Consider the following 25,161-nt stretch of genomic DNA (forward strand, 5'->3'; position numbering starts at 1 on the left):
TTTTATGCAGGCTGCCAGATAATCCTGGAAGATGTTTCCTAGTTGCTATTTTCTCTTGTTTTAGTACAAAAAGTAGAGAGTCACAATGACGCCACCTATCAATACCTGTGTGGGTTACGATAGGAATGAAATTTAAGTGGAAGCACTTTTGTTATTACTCCAATCACACCTGGTTCTAATAGGTTGCGGTTGTGACTCACTACTTTTTGTATTCAGATACAGTATATGTTGTGGAGGTTTTGGTGAAGACTCCTCTTTTGTGGTCACAGGCTGTCAGCTATATTGCGCATTTTGATCAATCACCTGCTACTATTTTCACTTGTTGACAGATTTTAGAATTCCATTATGTGTCATGCAAATCTAATATGTTTTAATATACGTTAAAAAAAAATACTAAGGAAGCTGTGCTTGGTTCTTTTATTACATTGTTAAAATAAAACAGCTATGTACAGCTTTAATAGATAATACACCTTTATTTAGATTATAATCTCGATCAAGCAGGTCTCGCTCAGTTTATGTTTCAGTATTTATTTCTATCTTGTTCTCATGGTTTCTCTGAGCCAAGCAGCTGACAATTATGTGCATATAAAAAGCACAATCATAATTTATCACATTGAGGACTGAAAACAACGCTGCATAATGAAACTAGTTTGTTTATGTAAAATGTATTGTATGTTATATCATATCAAATCCCACAACTTGTTTCTGATTTCAGCTTTACATTTATTACATTACATTAAGTTTTAGGAGTAACATTATATACAAACAAAATGATTGTAATGGTAGATTTATTATGTTTTAATAGTTTTTAGGAGTACTGCGTGTCATTAGTTATAAACATCCCAATGTACTAATGGATGGAACATGATGACACATTAAGATAGTTGTTACAAAATAGAAATCATGGCACATATGGGATCGATAATAAAAAGATATATTGTACAAACGTAGCATTAGGCACCATAAGTCAAGTATACATAAGTATAATGTCACACATGCAAAAGATTTAATATACTGATCCACCTTTGCAAGCCAAAATTATCTTTCAAGTTTAACCTGAAAAAAAAAAAGGTTAAGCTTCACTGAACTTATTGTTTCCTTTTCGTTATGATTTCCATGTGAAGATATGAAACAGCTTATGCTGTGTAACTTAAATAGTATAACATTGCTTCCAGTATTGCGAGTTTCTTTTGAACATCTGAAGTGGTAGGAGCTGCGCAGATCAATATAACACCGCCATGTAAATACAGCATGTGCATTCAGTGCATAGAGTACTTTGGGCAGGAAAAGGTGCAAGGAGGAAACTGTTGTGCTGTATTCCACGCAAAGTCTGTTTAATTCCACTGACATGAGCAGTCCAGTGGCTCCTGTATGACATACATCACTTCAGTCCTATTTCCTGAGCAGTAGAGTGGCACAGTCAGATTCTGTACTCCATTCTCCCGGCAGCATTTACAGAATCTTATATGGCTATCAATGTTGACGTTAAAGATTGTAGCTGACGGGCATTTTCCATCACAAGAAGCCACGGTGATCTGTTGAATATAAAATGTTCAGAAAAAAAAATAAGTGTCATACTGTATATGCTAATTAAAGCTCAAAGAACTTAATTATGAAACTATATTTTCTACTCTTGCTGCATGTGAGAAATCTGTGGAACACATATATACATTTATCGCTCAAATGGGCAAAAGTAGAAACTGTGGTTAGCCCCAAATAAGGGAATTCTGAATATACTCTATTTGACAGCGGAATTGCAAGCAGCATTTTGACAGTGGGACTGCTTACAGATCAACCAGGCTGAATTAGCCGTGGCTAGTGGCTACAGACCTGATCGTATTTTACCAATTTAGTATCATTGCTGTTTTGTATGTGTGTGTGACCATAACCAATGCTACCAACATTGAGGCTGATGCTAAGTTACATGTTTGCATGTAAAGAAGTGTGAAGACACATAATCCATAGTGTTGAGACAGCAGACTCATCATCCTCTATAAAATGTGTATGTGATCTGCATTAATAGCACACTGTAGTGAATTGAGCTTAATGGTGAGACCCCACCACTACTAACCAATGTAGAGCTAGTTTCCCATTCTCTGATCAATCAGAGTATTCGATCAACCTTGTACTGAATACAAGGACCATGTTCTCATTACTTTACAGAGATTCCCCCCCCCCAAATAGATTTCAAACAGGAATCCAGATGATCCCAACAGAATTTGAAAACCTGTATAAGGCTTACACTGTTATAACCCTTGTCCACTAGCTAAATTTACCCATGTTTTTGCACAGGGGCGCATCAACACAGGTTTTTAGTAAGTGGAAATAGCTCAACACGGGTTGAGTGACCCTGGAATCCTACCCGGTTAGCTACCTGGGTTGAACACGGTAACACGGTAATGACCCGGGTAATCGTGCAGTGGAAATGGTCATTACCCATGTTTCAGAACCGAGTAACATCAATAGGCTTTTACAGAGCTTACCCGGGATAAGTGGAAACCGATACGACTCGGGAATAACCCGTGTCGAAGTGCAGTGGAAACGGCAGGACCGACATGGGTTGTAGCCGGGTAAAACATCCCGCATCGGACCCGGTACTCAGGTGGAAACGGGATATTAGTCTGGCCTTTTTTTCTGTGTTACAGTAACTATAGTGAGAATAAGCCTGCACTCTATAGGTGCCTGACATTTGTTTTTAACAACTTTCCGAATCAATCCAATGGGTTTTCTACATGTAGCACACATGTGAGAAATACTATTGGAAGGAATTGTCTAGATTAAAAGATTGACAGTGTCTTGACAGATAGTCAATAGGTCGATTCCAGATAGTCGTCAGGGTAAAAGGTTGACTTGCAAAAGCTTGCATGTTTTTTGTGTTACTTTAACCTTAATCCTAATCCCTGGTGCCTAACCCTCCCAACAGTGACTAATCCTAACCGTCCCCTTCTGCAGCCTAACCCTCCACCAAGTGCCTAACCCCAACCATCACCTCTGGCAGACTAAACCTAACCCACCTCCAGATGCCTAACCTAACCCTTAAAAAGTCATGAAAAAACATGTGTCGACCTTTTTGTATCTGCCCTTTGAACCTGTAGGCGTTTTGACCCGGTTGACCTAAGTCCATGTCAACCATTTAACTGTCAACCATTTGACCCTATCGGCCTTATGACCCTTTCTACCTACTTACTGTGGACCATTTGGTGTTTACCTATTGACTGTCTACCTTCCATGTGGATACCATGTTTTCATGCAAAAGTTATGTCAATGTGTACAGGGCCTTAGTATTAATACATGTAATTACAGTCTGTTCTAGGGAAATTTGGGAAAGTGGTTACAAAGTACTAAGGTCAGTGCCTTTAATGTGCACATCAGCATGATTACACTCAAAGACAAGTATATTAGGTTGATTTAGTTCTGTTGTTCCATGTGTAGGATAACGTTTTACACCACACTGACCTATGAAATTCAACACAATCAGCAAATGATAACATCATGCAGTATGTCTAGTAAAAGCCAGAGTTTCAGGAAGTAAAATAAAGTTAAAGAGCATCTCTCTGAATTTGGACAAGGCATAAGAAATAGAAATGTTTTCATTTGTCTACTGCTACACAGTTATCTTTTTAGATGTATGTAAGTGATGCAAGTTATAAACTTCTACTTACAGGGTTGTGACTTATACAGTCACTTTTCCTTATAGTGGTTCTAACTGCCACTTTCTGGCAGATTTTTTCTTCTTTTGTGCCTAGAAAAATATAGAAAACTATAAGTTGGGTATTAGGTTATTACTTCAAATAAGACATTGAACACATGCAGAGTGTATTGCAACTCTCTAATGTATTATAGAAGCAGTACAATAGTATAACAGAAATAAACATGTGTACATACAACGGTAGATTTCAGTAATAGAGCACAATAGCAGTAATTCTGGAATTTGTCTATATGTAATTAATGTATTTTTTGTTAAACTACGTGTTATAATAATGTGTTATTAGAATTGTTTTTGGATAAGATGAAGGAGTGATTTCACGATTGGCTACTGTCAGTTTGCACACTGACAGAAACAGGGGGTCTATTTACTAAGCCTTAGATGGAGATAAAGTGCACGGAGATAAAGGGGGACATGTACTAAGCAGTGATAAAAGTGGAGAAGTGAGCCAGTGGAGAAGTTACCCATGGCAACCAATCAGCATTGACGTAACATTTCTAATTTGCATACTATACAATTTTACGGAGCAGCTGATTGGTTGCCATGGTAAATTTCTCCACTGGCTCACTTCTCCACTTTTATCACTACTTAGTACATGCACCCCAAAGTAACAGCCAACTAGCTCCAAACTGCCATTTTTCAAACCCAGTCTGTGACAAGGTAGTTAAGAGCTGATTGGCTGGTACTTTATCTCCTGTCCAATTTATCTCCTTTCAAGGCTTAGTGAATAGACTCCAAAATCACATGAACAACGAGCTATTCAAAAATAAATGAGTTTGAAAAACGTCAGCGTCAATTACTTTAGTTTCCAGTAATCAAAGGGCCTGAGTCAGTGATGTACATTAATGCATTTACAGCTACGATCCCGTACACAGTGACTGCACGAAAAAACAATGAAATATCTGTAGCCACCTGGAAATGAATTGAGACGCTCACCGGTGGCCTTGCAAATATCAGTGTCTGAGTACAAACACGCATCTCCCTGAATTTATTTAATAGACTCTGAGTAACCCTACGGTCACGCAGAATGGCTGCGGGAACTGAGATGCTGGCAAAATGTTTTCTGCATATGAAACTGCACGTGTAGGCTGAGATACGCCTTGTAAATGGTGCAAAGCATCCGCATTTTTGTCGCCACTCTCTGTATCCGCCCCCAAATGGCCCCTGACTGTCAGTCACTTTGCAGATGAATCCTCAGTGCGAGCAAGATCCCTAAGGTACCTTGGTGTGTGCATGCACGGACAGATGATAAGAGCTCAACTGCTTAATCATTGGCATAGCAAACATCTCTGAATCAGACCCAAAGTTATTTTCATCTGAGCTCCTACAATGTAACCCCCTTCAAGACTGTAACTGGAATCCCGACGGTCGGTATTTTAAACGCATACTCTTTACTGAGTTCATAATAAGCAAATGTATTTATTCATTTATTTTTGCATATGCCAGATAAGGAGATGTTTCAGAGTTGTGACTAATTATAATAATACCTAATAGGAAATACATTGTTGCATGTCAGGGAAGGGGTTTAAAACATTGGCGTAATTCAGATGTAATGGTCTATGACATGTTGCGGATGTAAAGTGGGTGCATATACTGCAGTTGCAGAGTAAAACGCATCATGTTTGCAGCTGGACCTCAACAAATACACATTTTTCCCTTTTTCATGTATAACTTCAGCCCATTTTATACCCTACTCTCCATCAGTCACGTCTCCTAAATGTAAAGCATCCAGCGAGGCATTGATTGCATTTCTGATATTGTCAGCACGTTTTCCTACAGAAAGTAAAATGAAACACCTCCTTCATGAATTCCAGAAACAGAATGGAGTCCCTGCCACTATACTCTCTGCGGTCTTATACCCTTAGTGTAGTGGTAAGGCTGGTCAGCTCATGTGCTTGAAGGTCATTCACAGGTCAGAGTTTTGCTTCAACATGTAATGAAATACCTAGCTCAGCCATGCATGAAACACAGATAAGTGATTTATTGTTTTTTAATTATAGACGTTCCTGAGCCCTCCAGAAATGAGATAGTAATGATGTAGATACAGTATATCTGCTAATGAACAGCAAACAGCTGTCCTATGGCTAGGGGTATAATATATAGTAAAAAGGAGCTGTCACCTTCAGACAGCTTCACTACCACCTTAAGACAGCTTCACTAAGTGGTTTGTGTGCGTGATCTCCTGCTTTAGCACTGATAACATTCTGGGATTTTCTGGCTTGATATCATTCAAGTAGATATGGTTATTTTGATGTCATTAGATATGACACAGAATAGCTTAGCATTGGATACAGTTGTAGCCACACAGCAGTTGTGTGTCATAACCAAAGTAACAAGCACAACCAACTCTGCAATATACAGCAGTATATATTCCTTTTTAAAAAGTACAGACATATACAAGAATGATAAAAAAAAAAATGTATTTAGTAAAATGTGTAGAAGGTCTTGGTAAATAACAGAAATGTCATGCCATCCAAAGGTAAAATACCCTTTTTAAATAAGAAGTTGTACATTGATTGCTCTATCGGGAAAATGGGCTGTTCATTGTATATGTGTGTACGCTGTGCCGATGTAGGAGCGTTAGCCAACACAGGATCCCGATCAGCCAAGCATTGTATAAATGTGTACCCAACTTAACGGCAGGACATGAAAGGACAATGGAACTAATTTCAAACAATTGAAAATAACTATAATATGATAGCAGTTCTTATCACAGCGACAGCCTAGTACACACATTAACATAACTATAAACTTTGATTTTAATACAGGTTAGACATAAATGAATTGCAATACATCCATAACAGAGCCATAGATTAACCTATATGTGAGTTACTGGGCAAACACTTCATGTTACTTAGGAAGACTGTACTTAGTTAACCCTTATGATCGAGCCCTAGCCAAGGAATGCTAATACATTATCCACCAAACACTTAAAAAAATCTATGCCAAATAAGCATACAGTTAAGGGCAGAAGATCACTGGTATGCCCTGCTATACTTCCATCTCCTGGGGTACTTGTTCTGCTTTGCTGTGCATGAATTTAGTGCATTTTGCAATGTAGACCTTTTTTGCCTTCACTGTGTTGCACTGATGTTATAATGAATGCAGGCAGTTAGGGATGGCCAAACCGGTAATGGATCAATGTGTCAACATTGACATGGTAGGCACAAGAAAAAGGTTGATACAATAAAATGGCCGATATAGGAGATGTCGACAAATGACATTTTAAAACTTTTTTGGTGTCGTTTCTTGTGTAACATAACCAGGAACCCCAATTAGTGCCCCACATCCACTTGCGCTGTGGGCAAGGTGCCTAACTCTGCTACCACTGCACTTGGCACAGGTTACTATTCCCATTCGTAGTCCACGGGGATCGTAAAGTATGAAGAAGTAAAAAATGGAAAAAAAAAAGTAATGTTGACCTTTTCATGTGACGATCTGCCCCGTGTTGACCATTTTAATGTGCTGACCTTTTTCATGCATCGACCATGTCAATGTCAACCAACCATCCAGATACTGGGCAAGAAAATTTCTGGTTAATGGTTTATGTCAAATAGTTTTGCCATCGATGGCAGAGTGCCAATGGCTATCCATCATTGATAGAAGAGAGTCCCCGATGGTTGTGTTTTTTCTACTTAATGTTAGTTATGAAGCATTATCTAAAATTTTGTTTCACCTGCCTGGAAATAATCACAGTACGATGACAAAATATATAATTACAGTATTAATGATAGTGCACTGCATTGTATGGAAATGCAGTAAAAATGCCGGCCGTTCAGGATACCGATGCCGAAATCCCGACAGCGGACAATGCTGTTAGCCGGAACCGTTGCGCACCAGGGCTATTCCCACTAGTGGGTGTCCATGACACCCACCGAGTGGGAATAGATCCTGTGGCAAGCGCAGCAAGCCCGCAAGGTGACTCTTAGTGCTCACCCAGCTGCCGGCATTCTGGTGGGCGGGATAATGTATGCAACGCATTGTTCATCGCATTGTTCCATCTGATGTGCAGCACATCAGATGGGAAGATACGACCGCACAATTCATCAAATTATGAATCAGGGGGGATACATTATGCGAAGATTATTGCATCCATAGTGGATTGCAAGATTAGCCACCTTGTACAATATATTTGTCCTGGAAAGAGCATTTATAACAACCATCTCTCCTGGATTGGCTTTATTGCTACCTCACAGCTTTGGAACCGGTATAGTGCTTGCGGCCTACATGACTCAGAAACCAAGTCAAGCTGTCAGTGTGGGGTATTCCATGATTCTTCTCTGTTTACATGTGTTCAGCGGAAACCCAGTGTGTTCTTAAAGATTGCATACACTAATTTCCAATGATTCCATTCCATCTAATAATAGAGCACCCTACGCAGAGTATTACAATTATGCATTCACATGTACAATATGTCAATATCTGTATAACAATCTAGCAGGGTATTTTGGTAGGCAGAAAAGTGTTCAACATAAGCTCCACCAAAGAGTAAATTGGAACTCATGCTCATTCTTTTCCTGGTCTGGTGCTGCTCAGATTGTGCAACCCATGTCTTTATTTTGTTAATATCAATAATTAGTTCTATGTAATTACTGGTGAAAGAACACACATGGTTAAGGAGAAAAACAAATGCATGCAGAGGCTTTATAACTGCATGCCTGATTTCTAATCATTTGCAGGACATTCTAGATCTGGTACATGTCAATAAACTACATGTAGGATTCATGGTGCTAAAGTTGTCCTATCATTTTAGGATTAGTACAATATTTTACATTCAGGTCTTTAGCCCCACAAAGAAAATTTCATAATTAGCCATAACAATCATTAAAGTACAGTGAAATGCATTAAATAATAATAGTACCTGGTTCACAATTTATTTTAGCAGTAGGAACTACGGGGGTAATGGTAAAGGGTAATACACCCATTCCAGAACCTGGCAGAATTGTTAGGAATATAAGATTTTTGTAAAATTAAACATTTTGACACAAATAACATGTTCATTAATTCTTACACTGCCAAGTGTTTAATTTTTTCTTTCTTCATATGCCAAATACAATTAATAGTTTTTATTTTTTTTTATTTTTTATTTTTTATTTTTTTCATTACAAAATATCACACCAGAAGTTCCTGACTTACAGCTGGAGCTATGCTAGCAGACATAAGTTTACAATGATTGTTGCAAAGCGGCTATGGCAAGGTAAGAATTAAATACATGGACTTACTCTGCATGCATTTAATCAAGCTTTATCGTTTCTTGCCCATTAAACCCTTACAACTGCAAGCCCACATTCCTATGTATGGTGTCCTACCCACAGAGCACATGCTTTTAGTTTTCGTTTAATTAGCAGTCAGAGTAGCATGTTACACGCGTGTTTAGTTTTATTAGAATTTTCTGAAGTATAACATTGCTTTACTGAGCTAAAAATTTCAGCAAACCTGTTTAAAGGAACAATATGTGTTCAACTGCAACAACTGCAGAACATTTACATCATTTTCAGTACACTTAACCTGTGTCTGAATTTTTTACCTCATTTACTGTATCTGAATTTTATACCTAATTTACTTTACTCATTTGTTATTATTTTGCATATAATATAGTAACATTATATAAGGATGAATATGGAAAATTTAATGCAAACATTTGGTATGTTGCAAAATGCATTTTTTCCCAGTGTAGGAGTTCATATTGAATTACTAATGACCAGCGAAAAGGATCAAACATATTACCCTGAAAAAGCAATTGTTTTTTTATGCACCTATAAATAATAACAAATAACGCAGGTTATTATAAAAAAAAAGTGGAGCTGGGCTTTAAAGTTAAAAAGTAAAGTAGTCTTTTTAGATAGACCTATATATCATATATAAAAAAAAAAAAATATAGCTTTGCCAAAATAATGCAAATTGATGTTTTAAAACAAGTTGAAAAAGTTGGGGGGCAACATTTTACATGAATATTTAAATAATTGGCTGTCCAATAATTTTTTTTGTAAATGACACAAACTACATTTTTTTAGTGCTACCCTTATAGGATTATCCCTCAAATGTGGGGCCATCAACAAGGCTGGAGTCATGAAAGAAACAGAACAAAAAATATATATATAGTTGTATACAGTGCATCCGAAAAGTATTCACAGCGCTTCATTTTTTCCACATTTTGTTATGTTACAGCATTATTCCAAAATAGAATCAATGCATTTTTGTCCTTAAAATTCTACACACAATACCCCATAATGACAACGTGAAAAAAGTTTTTTGAGATTTTTGCAAATTAATTAAAAATAAAAAACTAAGAAATCACATGTACATAAGTATTCACAGCTTTTGACATGAAGCTCAAAATTGAGCTCAGGTGCATCCTGTTTACACTGATCATCCTTGAGATGTTCCTACAGCTTAACTGGAGTCCACCTGTGGTAAATTCAGTTGATTGGACATGATTTGGAAAGGCACACACCTGTCTATATAAGGTTCCACACTTGACAGTGCATCTCTGAGCACAAACCAAGCATGAGGTCAAAGGAACTGTCTGTAGACCTCCGAGACAGGATTGTATCGAGGCACAAATCTTGGGAAGGGTACAGGAAAATATCTGCTGCTTTGAAGGTCTCAATGAGCACAGTGGCCTCCATCATATGTAAATGGGAGAAGTTTGGAACCACCAGGATTCTTCCTAGAGCTGGACGGCCGTTTAAACTGAGCGATCGGGGGAGAAGGGCCCTAATCAGGGAGGTAACCAAGAACCCGATGGTCACTCTGTCAGAGCCACAGCATTCCTCTGTGGAGAGGAGAACCTTCCAGAAGGACAACCCTCTCTGCAGCAATCCACCAATCAGGCCTGTATGGTAGAGTAGCCATACGGAAGCCACTCCTTAGTAAAAAGCACATGGCAGCCCTCCTGGAGTTTGCCAAAATGCCCCAGTAGGACTCTCAGACCATGAAAAACAAAATTCTCTGGTCTGAAACAAAGATTGAACTCTTTGGTGTGAATGCCAGGTGTCATGTTTGGAGGAAATCAGGCACCGCTCATCACCAGGCCAATACCATCCCTACAGTGAAGCATGGTGGTATCAGCATCATGCTGTGGGGATGTAAATGGAAGAAGTTCGGAACCACCAGGACTCTTTCTAGAGCTGGCCGGCTGTCTAAACTGAGCGATCGGGGGAGATGGGCCCTAGTCAGGGAGATGACCAAGAACCTGATGGCCACTGTGTCAGATCTACAGCATTCCTCTGTGGAGAGAGGAGAACCTTCCAGAAGGACAACCATCTCTGCAGCAATCCAACAATCAGGCCTGTATGGTAGAGTGGCCAGACGGAAGACACTCCTTAGTAAAAAGCACATGGCAGCCTACCTAGAGTTTGCCAAAATGCACCTGAAGGACTCTCAGACCATGAGAAACAAAATTATCTGGTCTGATGAGACAAAGATTGAACTCTTTGACATGAATGCCTGGCGTCATGTTTGGAAGAAACCAGGCATCACTCATCACCAGGTCAATACCATACCTACAGTAAAGCATGGTGGTGGCAGCATCATGCTGTGGGGATGTTTTTCAGTGGCAGGAACTGTGAGACTAGTCAGGATAGAGGGAAAGATGAATGCAGCAATGTACAGAGACATCCTGGATGAAAACCTGCTCCAGAGCGCTCTTGACCTCAGACTGGGGTGACGGTTCATCTTTCAGCAGGGCAACAAACCTAAGCACACAGCCAAGATATCAAAGGAGTGGCTTCAGGACAACTCTGTGAATGTCCATGAGTGGCCCAGCCAGAGCCCAGACTTGAATCCGATTGAACATCTCTGGAGAGGTATGAAAATGGCTGTGCAACAACTCTTCCCATTTAACCTGATGGAGCTTGAGAGGTGCTGCAAAGAGGAATGGGCGAAACTGCTTAAAGGTAGGTGTGCCAAGCTTGTGGCATCATATTCAAAAAGATGTGCGGCTGTAATTGCTTCCAAAGGTGCATCAACAAAGTATTGAGCAAAGGCTGTGAATACTTATGCACATGTGATTTCTTAGTTTTTTATTTTTAATAAATTTGCATAAATCTCACATTGTCATTATGGGGTATTGTGTGTAGAATTTTGACGGGAAAAAAGGAGATTTATGGTAGACTTACCATAGTTAAATGTCTTTCTGTGAGGTACACTGTGTTCCACAGGGAATACATCGGGGTAAAGAGATGGATCTTGATCCAGAGCCACCAACAGGCTAAAGCTTTAGACTGTCCCAGGATGCATTGTGGAGCCTCCTCTATATAACCACGCCTCCAGGCACTGTGAGCTCAGTTTTAGTTAACCAGTCCAATCCAGAAGCAGGTAAAAGAGAAGGTAGATGTTAGTCACATAGAACCACGTTCTCACGACAGGAGAAGGGACTAGCGGCTAATGCCATACAACCCCAAAAGAAGCTAAGTGCGTCATGGTGGGTGCCCTGTGGAACCCAGTGTACCTCGCAGAAAGAGATTTAACTATGGTAAGTCTACCATAAATCTCCTTTTCTGCAGCGGGGTACACTGTGTTCCACAGGGAATACATTGGGGATGTCCTAAAGCAGTTCTTCAAGGGAGGGGATGCACCTTAGCGGATATGAGAACCCAGCGTCCAACGGAAGTATCCTGGGAGGCGGAAGTATCAAAGGCATAGAACCTAATAAACGTGTTCACTGAGGACCACGTAGCCGCCTTGCACAATTGTCCTGTGGACGCGCCACGACGGACCACCCCAGAGGGTCCAACAAACCAAGTAGAATGGTCTTTAATAGCAGCAGGAGCTGGGAGTTCAGCCTGCGCATAAGCTTGTGCAATCACGATTCTAATCCATCTGGCCAAGGTTTCCTTATTCGCAGGCCAGGCACGTTTGTGAAACCAAACAGTACAAAGAGGGTATCTGACCTCCTGATAGAGGCAGTCCCCTACACATATATACGGAGAGCCCGTACCACATCCAAAGATTAAGGTGAAAAGACGACACCACCTTAGGTAAATAACCAGGACGAGTTCTAAGAACTGCTCAATCACGATGAAACATTAAAAAGGGTGGATGACAGGACAATGCGCCTAAATCCGACACCCTTCTAGCAGAGGCAATAGCCAGCAGAAACAGGACCTTGGCTGTGAGCCATTTAAGGTCCACTGACTCTTGCAGGGCATTCAAGACATCAGACAGATCCCATGGAACCACAGGAGGGACATAGGGAGGCTGAATCCGCAGTACACCCTGAGTGAATGTATGAACGTCAGGTATAGACGCAATCTTTCTCTGAACCCACACCAACAAGGCAGATATGTGAACCGTGAGGGAGGCTAGACGAAGTCCTAAATCCAGGCCTTGTTGCAAAAAAGCCAGAAGTCTGGAAGTACTAAACTTGTAAGCATTGTAATTCTTAGCAGCACACCAGGTGAAGTAAGAATTCCAGACCCTACAATAAATCCGTGCAGAAGCTGATTTGCGGGCCTTCAGCATAGTTTAGATAATCACCTCAGAGAATCCTTTGGCCCTCATGAGTGAAGCTTCAAGAGCCACGCCATCAAAGCCAGCCTGGCCAAGTGCGGGTAGACACAAGGGCCCTGAATGAGGAGGTCTGGGCATTGAGGAAGTAGAAGAGGACGCTCTATTGAGAGACCATGCAGGTCTGAGAACCAGTGCCGTCTGGGCCACGCTGGAGCGACTAGAAGTAGTATTCCTCCTTCTTCCTTGAACTTCCGTAGTACCCTGGGCAGAAGTGACACTGGAGGGAACACGTAGGGCAGCCAAAAGTTCCATGGAATTGCCAGTGCATCCACGAACGCTGCTTGAGGATCCCTTGTTCTTGATCCGAAGACCGGAACTTTGTGATTGTGTCGAGACGCCATCAGGTCTACATCTGGTAGACCCCACTGATCACTAGGAGTTGAAAGACTTCCTGATGAAGACTCCACTCTGTGGCGTGCATGTCCTGATGACTGAGGAAATCTGCTTCCCAGTTGAGGACTCCCGGAATGAACACTGCCGATATTGCTGGCAGATGGCTTCCGCCCAACAAAGGATTTTTGACACTTTCATCATTGCCATGCGGCTTCAAGTGCCACCTTGATGATTTATGTATGCCACATGGTGGCGTTGTCTGATTGTACTTAAACAGGCCTGTTCTGTTTCAGACACAGGGCAAGAGTCAAAGCATTGAACACTGCCCACAATTCCAGAATGTTTATCGGGAGGAGTGATTCCTCCTTGGTCCACCGACCCTGGATAAAGTGTAGCTCCAGCACCATGCCCCAACCCCCGCAGACTAGCATGCGTAGTCAGTAGGACCCAGTTGGGGATGCAGAAGGGACGGCCTCTGCTCAACTGTTTGGCCTGTAGCCACCAGCTTAGTGACAGACGAACCTCCGGAGTCAAGGAGATCATTTGAGACCTGATCCGATGAGGCAAGCCATCCGACTTAGAAAGGATTAACCTCTGCAGAGGGCGGGAATGAAATTGAGCGTACTCTACCATGTCGAAAGCTGACACCATGAGGCCTAGTACTTGCATCGCCGAGTGTATCGACACTCTTGGGTGAAAGAGGAAGTATCTGATCCTGTCCTGAAGTTTCAGGACTTTCTCTGGAGACAGAAACAGTCGTTGAGACCGGATGTATATACCAGAATACTCGTACAATATATTCTGGTAGAGGTACACTTGTTCTTAACTAACGCTGTCTTAAAATGACATGTAGAATACTTAAGTGTCTGTAGAATCACAGCATTGATAAATCAGGCGGAATTACAGAGGAGACCTTGCCCTGCAGTCCCGGAGACCATTCGCAGCTACTGTGATAAGATGGCATCCAAAGTCTCAGTCAGGGAGTGAGGGAGAGTGTGAGGCAGCTCCAGGACGGGAACACCAGCAGTAGATGGCGCCCAGAGCTGGGGGAGGGGCTACAGGTCAAAGCGCCTTATCCCCTATGCTGGGCCTCACCACCTGGTACTATGGAGCCTTATTAAACATGGATAATGTATTATCCGACCTGTGCTCCCCTGCCCTGGTGGATATAGTGGGGTCCCTGCTTGGCCACAGTGTCCACGCCAGCATCACGGTCCGTCTCCTTAGACCGCGACCGGAATGCGATTTAATGGCGGGTCCCGCCTGGGGGACCCTCTTACCTCCTCCCTTAGAAGCAGCCACGCGATCCAGGAGAGCGTCTGTGGTGGTGTGTCTAGGAACCGGAGCGCCTCTGCCGCAAATACCCGGGAACAGAGCCAGCGGGAGTATGCGACGCCGCTGGGGAGGTGATGGAGCCACAGCACAGTATGTCACACTGACATAGGAAGTGCTGCATCCCTTGAAGTCTTCTAAATAGCTTTTTCAGGGCTGCCTGGCGCAGCCCCCCTGTTAAGTGACCTGCTTATGCAGACACCAACTCTAAAACTGAGCTCACAGTGCCTAGAGGCGGGTTATATAGAGGAGGTCCCACAATGCATCCTGGGACAGTCTAAAGCTTTAGCCTGTTGGTGCCTCTGGATCAAGATCCATCTCTTTACCCCAATGTATTCCCTGTGGAACACAGTGTACCCCGCTGCAGAAAATGAATATATTCCATTTTGGAATAAGGCTGTAACATAACAAAATGTGGAAAAAGTGAAGCACTGTGAATACTTTCCGGATGCACTGTATATTGGCATTATGCAGCTGTGGGCATAAATAAATGCAGAAGGGTGTATTCAGGGGTGGCTAATAAGTAAACCAGACTAAAGCAGTAACCTCAGTCAGTGGAGTGCAGAGGATACTAAATTAGAGGATAATTCTGTACCAAGACATGGATTTCTTGCTGATATTTTTGTGAATGAGTGTTTATTTTTGGCTAAGTGATAATTAGCTCCTAGTGCGCACTTCACAAAGATAAATATAGATGTTGATTTTTTTAGTACTGAAAAACAAAGCAAACTCAGCGGGATTATTACTGCATTTATTATAATCCAAATAATAATTGTTGCTCCTTTATTATGTTTATTATAAATGAAAGTTATACTCCAGAATGATAAGGTTAAAATAATTTACCAGGTAGTAAGCCATGAAAAAGCAGGGCCTGTGAGTGCTAGTGGTTAAAGAAATACAACTTGATTGCGGTGGCCATTGCATGCTTCTTCCCTTTTTATGTCCCAGCAGGTGAGTTAAATATACCACAGCTCTCCAATTTAAAGCAGAAACTAGCATATAATGCAGCTTAGAGCACTTACATATCTTGCAGCAGCCATCGTTATAGGTCTGTATAGATCCTCCATTCTAGAACAAAATGAAAACACAAATCAAAAAATTATGTGCTCAACTTTTACAGTCCTCCTAAGTGTAACTTCAGGTACTGAACTATTCTATACAAATGCAGACATCTCTGTCACCTTCTCTGACACTAAAAGCCCTTATTACAGTTCTATGTGTTAGCTATTTTTAAGGGGTGGTCTTCAGTTTGCAGGCAGCCAGGCTCCCGACGACCAGCATATCGGCGCCGGAATCCCGACCGCCAGCATACCGACAGCTTTTCTCCCTCTTGAGGGTCCACGACCCCCCTGGAGGGAGACTAGATAGCGTGGCACGCCACCGAGCCTGCACCTCTCCACATCATCTTCCACCATCACCAGCCCCTTTCCTCATTCATAATTACAGTCCAACTACCATTATCATCCATTATTACCGCCACAGAGGACATCACATACTATATTTATATATATATATATATATATATATATATATATATATATGTATACACTGTGTATATATATATATATATATATATATATATATATCTTACACATACTTTGGTCTCTGATCGACTTATCTTGGGCATGTACATCTCACTGCAGCAGAGCCTCCAACAAATTGAATGTAATTATGCAATATTTCAAGAGGTAACAATCCCTTTTAATAGTTTTTTCCATTACCATACTTTTAATGGTCATTATTGAATACTGTTAATGGCCAATGTTAATAAGGTGCTTAATTACAGATGCCTATTATTTTTTAAACAACTATCTGCAAATTAGACTCATGTCTCTATCTCTGTTTCTATTCAGGAGCAGAACAGTACACTGCCAGGCCCCACTGATAGATTTGGATAGTATATCAACAAATTTGCACATTCCCAATAGTGGGGATCACTCTCCATGTGACTGAAGCAAGTGTCTTTGTATCTGGAACAAACCATGTTGCAATGCAAGGGGAGCAAATACATTTATATTTTTCTGTGCAGGGTAAATACTGGCTGCTTTTGCATGTAGCCCACAAATGTTAGACAGCTTTATTTTTACATGCAATTTATATTTCAGTTTAGACTCGTCCCACCCACATCTAAATCTCACTGCACATGTAACACTTGCCCCACCTGCAGTGCAGCATGGTTTTGCCCAGTTGCAGTTACTATCTTTTTTTTTTTTTTTGCTTTACTTCTAAATCAGAATAAAAGGTCCATGCCCCAGTGACATGATGGTGCACTGCCACAGTGCTGCTGACTTCATTCTGCCACCTCCTCCACCATCTCCACAAGCAGTAACTGTTTTACTGCATCTGGATTTCAGCAGTGTTAAGAATATAGGACTCCCTAGCACTTTTCAGGTACTGTATATGCTGAAGACTGAATGAATCCCATCAATATGGTGACATTTGGACTGTCTTTAATACATTTGTCATTTTTGTATGCTTAAAATAGTACTTATATATGTCTAGAAAATGTTTTTCCTCCAAAGGTGCAAAATGTAAAGGAGTAGACATGATCCTACTACATCAGACTCAGAGGTGGTGATAAAATCAAGTTCTCTTTTGGGGAGAAAAGCTTAACTTCATCACCTTTTATTATCTTACAAAAGCAGTCTCGGCCAAGCAACAAGAAATCATAATTTGTAAACATGAGTAAAAATGCAGGCAGAACCAGGCTTCCCAATCTGCTCTCTGCAAGGTACACTCCCATCTGCGCAACTTGTCCCATCGGAAGGTGGGAATTTAGGGACTCATTCCTGTGCTTTCACAATAACAGCTACATTTGAACAAAAGTAGGTGTGTGCCAAGTTGCCAACACATATAAGAATAAGAATATCTGCACTGTTTGCAAATGTCAAGGATAAAGAATGTGAGACCAACTTTCATAAAATATATCAGTGTCCCACGCTGGAGGCAGCAGAGCGGTGCTTATAATGGGTTACGGTCGTTAGGTCGACACAACTTAGCTCGACACTCATTAGGTCGACCACAAAAGGTCGACATGAACGTTAAGTCGACAGGTCAAAAGGTCAACATGCGTTTTTCACATATTTTTTTCCCATTTTTTGGATTTTTTCATACTCAACGATCCACGTGGAGCATGACTGGAACGGTAACCTATGCCGAGCGAAGCAAGGCACCTAGCCCAAAGCATGGCGAGCGAAGCACGCCATGCGAGGGGACTCGGTGCACTAATATGGGTTCCCCGTCACTTTACAGAGAAAACTACACTAAAAACAGTAAAAAAAACTTCATGTCGACCTTTTGACCTGTCGACCTAGTACATGTCGACCTAATGGCAATGTAGACCTTCAGTTGTGGACCTAATGAGTGTTGACCTAAGTTGGGTCGACCCAACGACCAATACCCCTTATAATAATATGTGGTTAGGAGCACCATTACATGGCAGAGAGGATTTTGGTAGCTAAAGAAACTAGAAAAAGAAAGTAAGAAATACATAACAGTGCTGTTTGTCCTCTTAATATTGCTGACTTTGCAGTGACAGCAGTAACAACTTCATAGGCAGGTCTAGGTTGCGCTAACCCTCAAACATTTGAAGGTAGAGAGACCTGGTCAAATACAAACAAGTAATGATACAATGTAACACAGGGTGACATCCTAACCTGCAGTCCCACTACCATATTTTCCTGAAAAGGGAGTACTGCCACACCAGTGACGTGCCACACTACACATGGCAAGGCCATCTTACATTGTTTAGTGTCATATCCGCCCAGGAACATGTCAAGTATTTCCAAAGTGCTGGACTGCTCCATGTCACCTTCCCCTAAAAACACCCCTTCACTGCCATGGGCACAGGCAGCAGGTGCTTGTGGCATTGTTGAGGCACTTTTTAGCAGAGCATACCCACAACTGTAATGGAATTGGAACAAATGTTTAAATGTGTAGCATGGCAGTACTGGCCCCTGAAATCGTGACTATTCTGGACATTTGGGAGGTATGATTTTGTCAGTTACAGGGGGAATTCAATTAGATGCAGTCGTTTTCTGCTGGCTAAGTCAAGGAGCAGGGCTATTCAGTTACAGCTGACTGGAGCCCTGGGCAGGTTCGAAAAGGAAATCCATGTTAAGTTATCTTGTCGCTGGTGCCACAAATGTGTTAACCCCTAATTAAAGGAACTTATCCTAGATTCTATTGGTTAACACACAAGGAAAAGGGGCTCTATTTAAATAGCCCCTGGCATTAAAGCACGAGGCTACCACAATTTTACCCCGCCATAAATTAATTTAATTCCCCCCTAATATGCAAATAGTTTCTTACTACTGCATAAAAAAAAAAAAAATTAGTACACTACCTTTATGCACATAAAACATGAATATAATAATAAATGTGCTATAGTGCATTAAACCATGCATGTCTTTCATCACAACACAAACCTTTAGACATTCACTGCCATTAAATGGCGGGCAAACAATACTAGAGCCCAGTATCATGGCACCTACAGCAGTCTTTGAGCACTCATACTTTGTGCAGTTGGAAATCCATGTTGTGTCCACCTGGAAAAAAGTAAAACTATGTTTGCAACTGATATTATTTGATTGGTTACATTAAGTTGTAAAATATAATAAGAACGGGCAATGGGTTAAGATGAGATATTCTATGTGAACCACTCAGTTGTAAAGTACACCAGAATATGCTGATGCTATATTAATAAATGTTAATAAATAAATCATTTTATTTAAGAAATGCCATCTTTAGTGAAATGCCCCTTACTATTAGTTATTAGCCACTTAGGGCAGCCTCTCATCCTTTCCTCCGATTGCCATTACAGTACACAGAGAATTGAGAAAGCAAAGGTTGAGTGCCGCAATACAAATGTATCTATTACCATAGTCACGCAATAGTAACACACCCACCTCCCCACTGTTCTTATTTTGAACAACCCTTATTTTAGACTTAAAACCTTCTTTTCTTCAAATTGTTACTATTTTCCTAATGAAAGCCTCCACTCACTGGCACAGACTCCTTTCAAAAGTGTCTCAAAACTGTCTATTTTGATAATCTGTATGACTTGCTGTGTATGGTAACTCATCTTTCTTATGAGTATGTTGCCAAAAGTGTGTTAGAGTGAATGTGGAAAGTTTAACAAATGTACAGTACCTTCTCCGTAGACCTGTGTATTTGACTAAAATGTGTGCAGGTTACATTCTCATTAACATAACCTTACGCAGAATAATGAAACATTTTGTATTAAACAGTAGACTTACCTCATATATAGTTACTGTTCCATTAGTACTATAGAAAGTGCATGACACATTCTTGCAGGTTCCACAGCACATCTGATGGTTGGCAGATGGAATATAAACTTGGTTCTAAATAAAAATACATTTTTGGAATTTGGAATTATGAAATACAAACAAAGCATTTGGTACAACGTGAATTAGCTCATGCTAGAGTATATACAGTATATATATATATATATATATATATATATATATATATAAGTTGTAACACTGTAAGGGTGCAAAGTGCCGTTTCCTGGGGTATATGGCAGCACGCAGCAGCTGAGGAACAACACAGGTCCAGTTTCTGGTACAACTGGCCCCAGACAGTTTTATTGTACAGAAAATTAAACAAACACCAAAAGAAAATACCTTGCCTGTCCGGCACTAACTAAACACAAGATGTTCCTAACTATCACTAAAACAAAAAACACAGAGTTCTCCAGCAAACACTGTATAGCTCACTTGTATCAGGAAGTGTGTTTCTCTCACAGAGATACTGCAGTCTTCCCAGGCAGTCTGCACACCCTAATCAGGCCAGCAGCTCTATAACACTCTTACACAGCTGAAAGCCTGATTAGCCTTCTGTGAGGCCAAAGACCCTAACTGGGCCCAATGTCTAGAACTTGCCCCATCTCTCTTTCAGGGCCCTTACCCAGCTTTTCCAACAAACTGAAAAGGTTCTAACAAAACAAAACATATTCCTAGAAGTTTTCATTTATCTAATACATGTAAGACAAGAACCTGGGACAAACATACCTGCCCTCAAACACTATCCCAGTGTTCTTGTCACATATCCCCCTCCCCTGTTTTGACCTAGGGGCCGGAACACTTGTAACCCCAAACAGAAGATGCGGGACAATGCATCTGCGTTGGCCAATTGTGTACCCGGTCTATGTTCGACAGTAAACTTAAAATCCTGCAACGCTAGAAACCATCTAGTTACACGAGCATTCTTGCCTCTATTTACATACATCCATTTTAAAGGGGCATGATCCGTCACTAGTCTGAATTCTCTACCCAAGAGGTAATATCTCGAGGTATCTAGTGCCCACTTAATGGCCAAAGCCTCCTTTTCCACAATGGCATACCTTTTTTCATGCTCATTGAGTTTCCTACTCAAATAAATGATAGGGTGTTCGTCCCCATCTCTGGTTTGGGACAGCACAGCGCCTATCCCTACCTCTGAGGCATCTGTCTGTACCACAAATTCTTTTGAAAAATCTGGTGTTATCAAAACCGGTTATGAACACAAATCCACTTTTAACGCTTGGAACGCTTTTTCTGCATCAGGGTTCCATTTCACCATATTTGACTGCTTCCCTTTGGTAAGGTCTGACAACGGCACCGCTGTGGTCGCAAAATTGGGAATAAATCGTCTATAGTACCCAGTTATTCCCAAAAAAGCCCTTACCTGTTTTTTATTCACTGGATGAGGCCAGTCTTGAATAGCATCAATTTTATTCAATTGGGGCCTAATTAGACTTCTGCCTATGGTGAAGCCCAAGTTTTTGACCTCCTCCATTGCGAGGCAGCACTTCTTTGGGTTAGCAGGTAACCCTGCCTCTCTGATTGAGTCCAGTACTGCTTGTACTTTAACCAAATGGGACCCCCAGTCTGTACTGTGAATTACCACATCATCCAAATAGGCAGCTGCATATTTTCTATGGGGCCTCAAAATTTTATCCATCGCCCGTTGAAAGGTTGCTGGAGCCCCATGCAACCCAAAGGGTAACATCTTATACTGGTACAGCCCCTCCGGAACCGAAAAGGCTGTTTTTTCTTTTGCGCTATCAGATAAAGGTATTTGCCAGTAACATTTGGTCAGGTCCAACGTGGTGAGAAACCTGGCTGTTCCCAGCCTTTCTATAAGCTCATCCACACAGGGCATGGGGTATGCATCAAACTTGGACACCTCATTTAACTTACGAAAGTCATTACAGAAGCGTATGCTACCGTCGGGCTTCGGGATGAGAACTATGGGACTGGACCACTCACTGTTAGATTCCTCTATGACTCCAAGTTCTAACTTGGTTTTAACTTCTTTAGTAACAGCTTTTCGCTGAGCTTCAGGAATCCTATATGGCTTTAAATGAACCCTGACCCCTGGTTCTGTGACAATGTCATGTTTTATTATGGTCGTTCGGCCAGGCAGCTCTGAAAATATCTCCCTATTTTGGATGAGAAATTCTTTAACCTGATTGTTCTGTTCAGCTGATAATGTCTCTGACACCTTTACTGCGGGAAGCAACCGAGGTGAAGACACCGAAGGGCAAGGCTCCGCTGACAGAGACAACCTATCTTTCCAGGGTTTGATTAAGTTAACAAGGTATATTTGTTCGGGTTTTCTCTTTCCCGGCTGATATACTTTGTAATTAACCTCATTCACTTTTTCCCTAATCTCAAATGGACCCTGCCATTTAGCTAGGAATTTGCTTTCCACAGTGGGTACCAAAACAAGAACTCTATCTCCAGGAGCAAATTCCCGTATCTTGGCACTCCGGTTATATACCCTCTGTTGAGCACTTTGGGCCTGTTCCATGTGCTCTCTGACAATAGGTACCACGGCTGCAATCCTATCCTGCATTTGTGATACATGTTCAATAACGCTTCTATAAGGAGTGGGCTGTCCTTCCCACGTCTCTTTGGCAATGTCTAACAGCCCTCTGGGGTGTCTACCATACAACAAATCAAATGGAGAAAACCCCGTAGAGGACTGAGGAACTTCTCTGATGGCCATTAACAAGTAGGGCAACAAACAATCCCAGTTTTTCCCATCTCTCTCAACAACCTTTTTTTAACATACTTTTTAATGTTTTATTAAACCTTTCCACCAACCCGTCTGTTTGGGGATGGTAGATGGACGTCCTGAGGTGAGTGACCTTAAATAATTTGCACAATTCCTTCATGATCCTTGACATAAATGGAGTACCTTGGTCAGTCAAAATTTCATTTGGTATTCCCACTCTACTAAAAACCTGCACCAGCTCCCTAGCTATTGCCTTGGTTGTGATAGTGCGTAAAGGGACAGCCTCAGGATATCTAGTGGCATAGTCCATAATTACCAGGATATACTGATGGCCCCGAGCAGACTTTAACAAGGGCCCCACGAGATCCATGGCTATTCTGTCAAACGGGACCTCTATAATAGGCATGGGAACTAGTGGGCTCCTGAAATGGGGTCTAGGGGCATGATACTGGCATTCAGGACAGGAAGAACAATATTCAGACACTTATTTATAAACCCCTGGCCAAAAGAACCTTTGTAAAACTCTTTCAGTGTTTTTTTCTGCCCCTAAATGTCCTGCGGTAACGTGACTATGAGCTAAATCTAGTACCGTTCTCTGATAAGGCTGGAGAACTACCAGCTGTTCCACCACATCCTCACCCCTTTTGACAATGTGGTACAAGAGCTCATTACAGATGGCCATGTGGGGATACGTAACCCTGTCACCTGGTACCACAGGTTCCCCATTAACAACCTTAACATTCTCCCTAGCCTTTATTAAAGTAGGATCCTTTAACTGTTCAGACGCAAACAGATCCTTCTTTATCTCCAGGTCAGGCACGCTTTCAGTTCTAACTACTATGTCTCTGTTCCCAGCAAGAGGGTCCTCACTGGACTCCCCATCTGTCACTTCCCCAGCCAAACTAGCAAAAGGCAAAGGGTCAGAAAGTTCTGAAGACACACGTACATCCATAAAATCACCGGTATTATCAACTGGCTCTTTACTTCTCACATCTGTTGATAACCGTGATTCCCACAGTTTCCAAAAATGAGGAAAATCCCTACCTATTATGGCCTCATGCACCAAGGTGGGGACCAGTCCTACTTTAATAATTGCTGACCCACAACAAGTTTCTATATTCACTTCAGCAGTGACATAATGTTGGGTATCCCCATGTATGCAAGTTACCCCAATAGGTATTTGCTGGACCTTTAAGGGGTTCACTAACCCAGCTTTCACGAGGGTAACTAAACTTCCTGAATCTAGCAAGGCCTCTACCCGGTTATCCTCTAAGAACACATCACACATTTGTTTTTCCAGCTCAGGTGAAGGTACCACAGTACAGGCTAACCTAGCAAAGAAAGACATTCTGCGACATTCAAAACAGCATCACATTGCATGGGTTCTTGCGTGACTGGGCAATTGGCAATAACATGACTTGGCATACCACACCTAAAACATTTAACCACACGATTATCAACCCGTTTGGGCAGCATAGACCGTTCTAGCCCCATTGGCCTCTCTCCAGGGCCAGTGTTTACAGTCTCTCCAGCCTTGCGTTCTCTTATCCGCCCAGCAACATTTTCCCAAGGAACAGTCTTACCAGTCTTTACTGAAGGGCGCTGTCGAGGATCTATGGGTTGCTGGGTGGTCATTAGTAGTTCCTCTGCTGCCAAATACCTCTCTACCATGTCCACTAATTGGTCAGCAGTACCCGGGTTTCCATGGCTCACCCACTTGCGCAGGACCATGGGCAAAGATCTTAAGTAGCGGTCCATGACGACTCTTTCAACCATCTGGGGACCAGTTAATGTCTCTGGCTGTAACCATTTTTTTGTTAGCTGAATAAGGTCGTGCATCTGGGAGCGAGGAGGCTTCTCCATGGCATACACCCACCGGTGCACCCGTTGTGCTCGTACTGACAGCGTGACTCCCAGGCGGGTCAGGATCTCAGTCTTTAGTTTATCATAGTCCAGAGCCTCAGCAGGGCTTAAATAAAAGTACGCTTTTTGGGGCTCACCTGACAGGAAAGGTGCCAGCAGACTGGCCCACTGTGCTTTCGGCTAGTTCTCACGCTCGGCAGTCCTTTCAAACGTGGTCAGGTAGGCCTCCACATCATCAGCCTCTATCATTTTCTGCAGGAAGTGACTGGCCCGTATAGAACTAGAGCTGGTCGGAGCACTGACGGCCACATCTCCAATCCGGGCTGCAAGGCTCTCCACCACTTCTGTTAAGGCCTCTCTATTCTGACGCTGTTGCCTGTAAAGTTCGTCAA

General features: G+C 41.8%; 1 protein-coding gene across 4 annotated transcripts in view; it reads right to left on the reverse strand.

Moving 5' to 3' along the window:
* Positions 1-417: 417 nt before the first annotated feature.
* Positions 418-25,161, reverse strand: part of OTOGL (otogelin like) — a 280,245-nt gene continuing 255,501 nt past the window's right edge. For 3 of the 4 annotated variants that reach the window (XM_063927720.1, XM_063927722.1, XM_063927719.1), the window contains 6 exons: positions 20,143-20,247; positions 19,312-19,431; positions 15,907-15,952; positions 8,568-8,639; positions 3,663-3,742; positions 418-1,535 (listed from right to left, as the gene is read on the reverse strand). In XM_063927720.1, coding sequence (XP_063783790.1) covers positions 1,335-1,535; positions 3,663-3,742; positions 8,568-8,639; positions 15,907-15,952; positions 19,312-19,431; positions 20,143-20,247 — 624 coding nt within the window. In that variant the 3' untranslated portion in view covers positions 418-1,334. The remainder of the gene's footprint in view (positions 1,536-3,662; positions 3,743-8,567; positions 8,640-15,906; positions 15,953-19,311; positions 19,432-20,142; positions 20,248-25,161) is intronic. The other variant, XM_063927721.1, reaches the window with a different exon arrangement.

Source organism: Pseudophryne corroboree, chromosome 6, assembly GCF_028390025.1.
Source record: "Pseudophryne corroboree isolate aPseCor3 chromosome 6, aPseCor3.hap2, whole genome shotgun sequence".
Lineage (NCBI taxonomy): Eukaryota > Metazoa > Chordata > Amphibia > Anura > Myobatrachidae > Pseudophryne > Pseudophryne corroboree.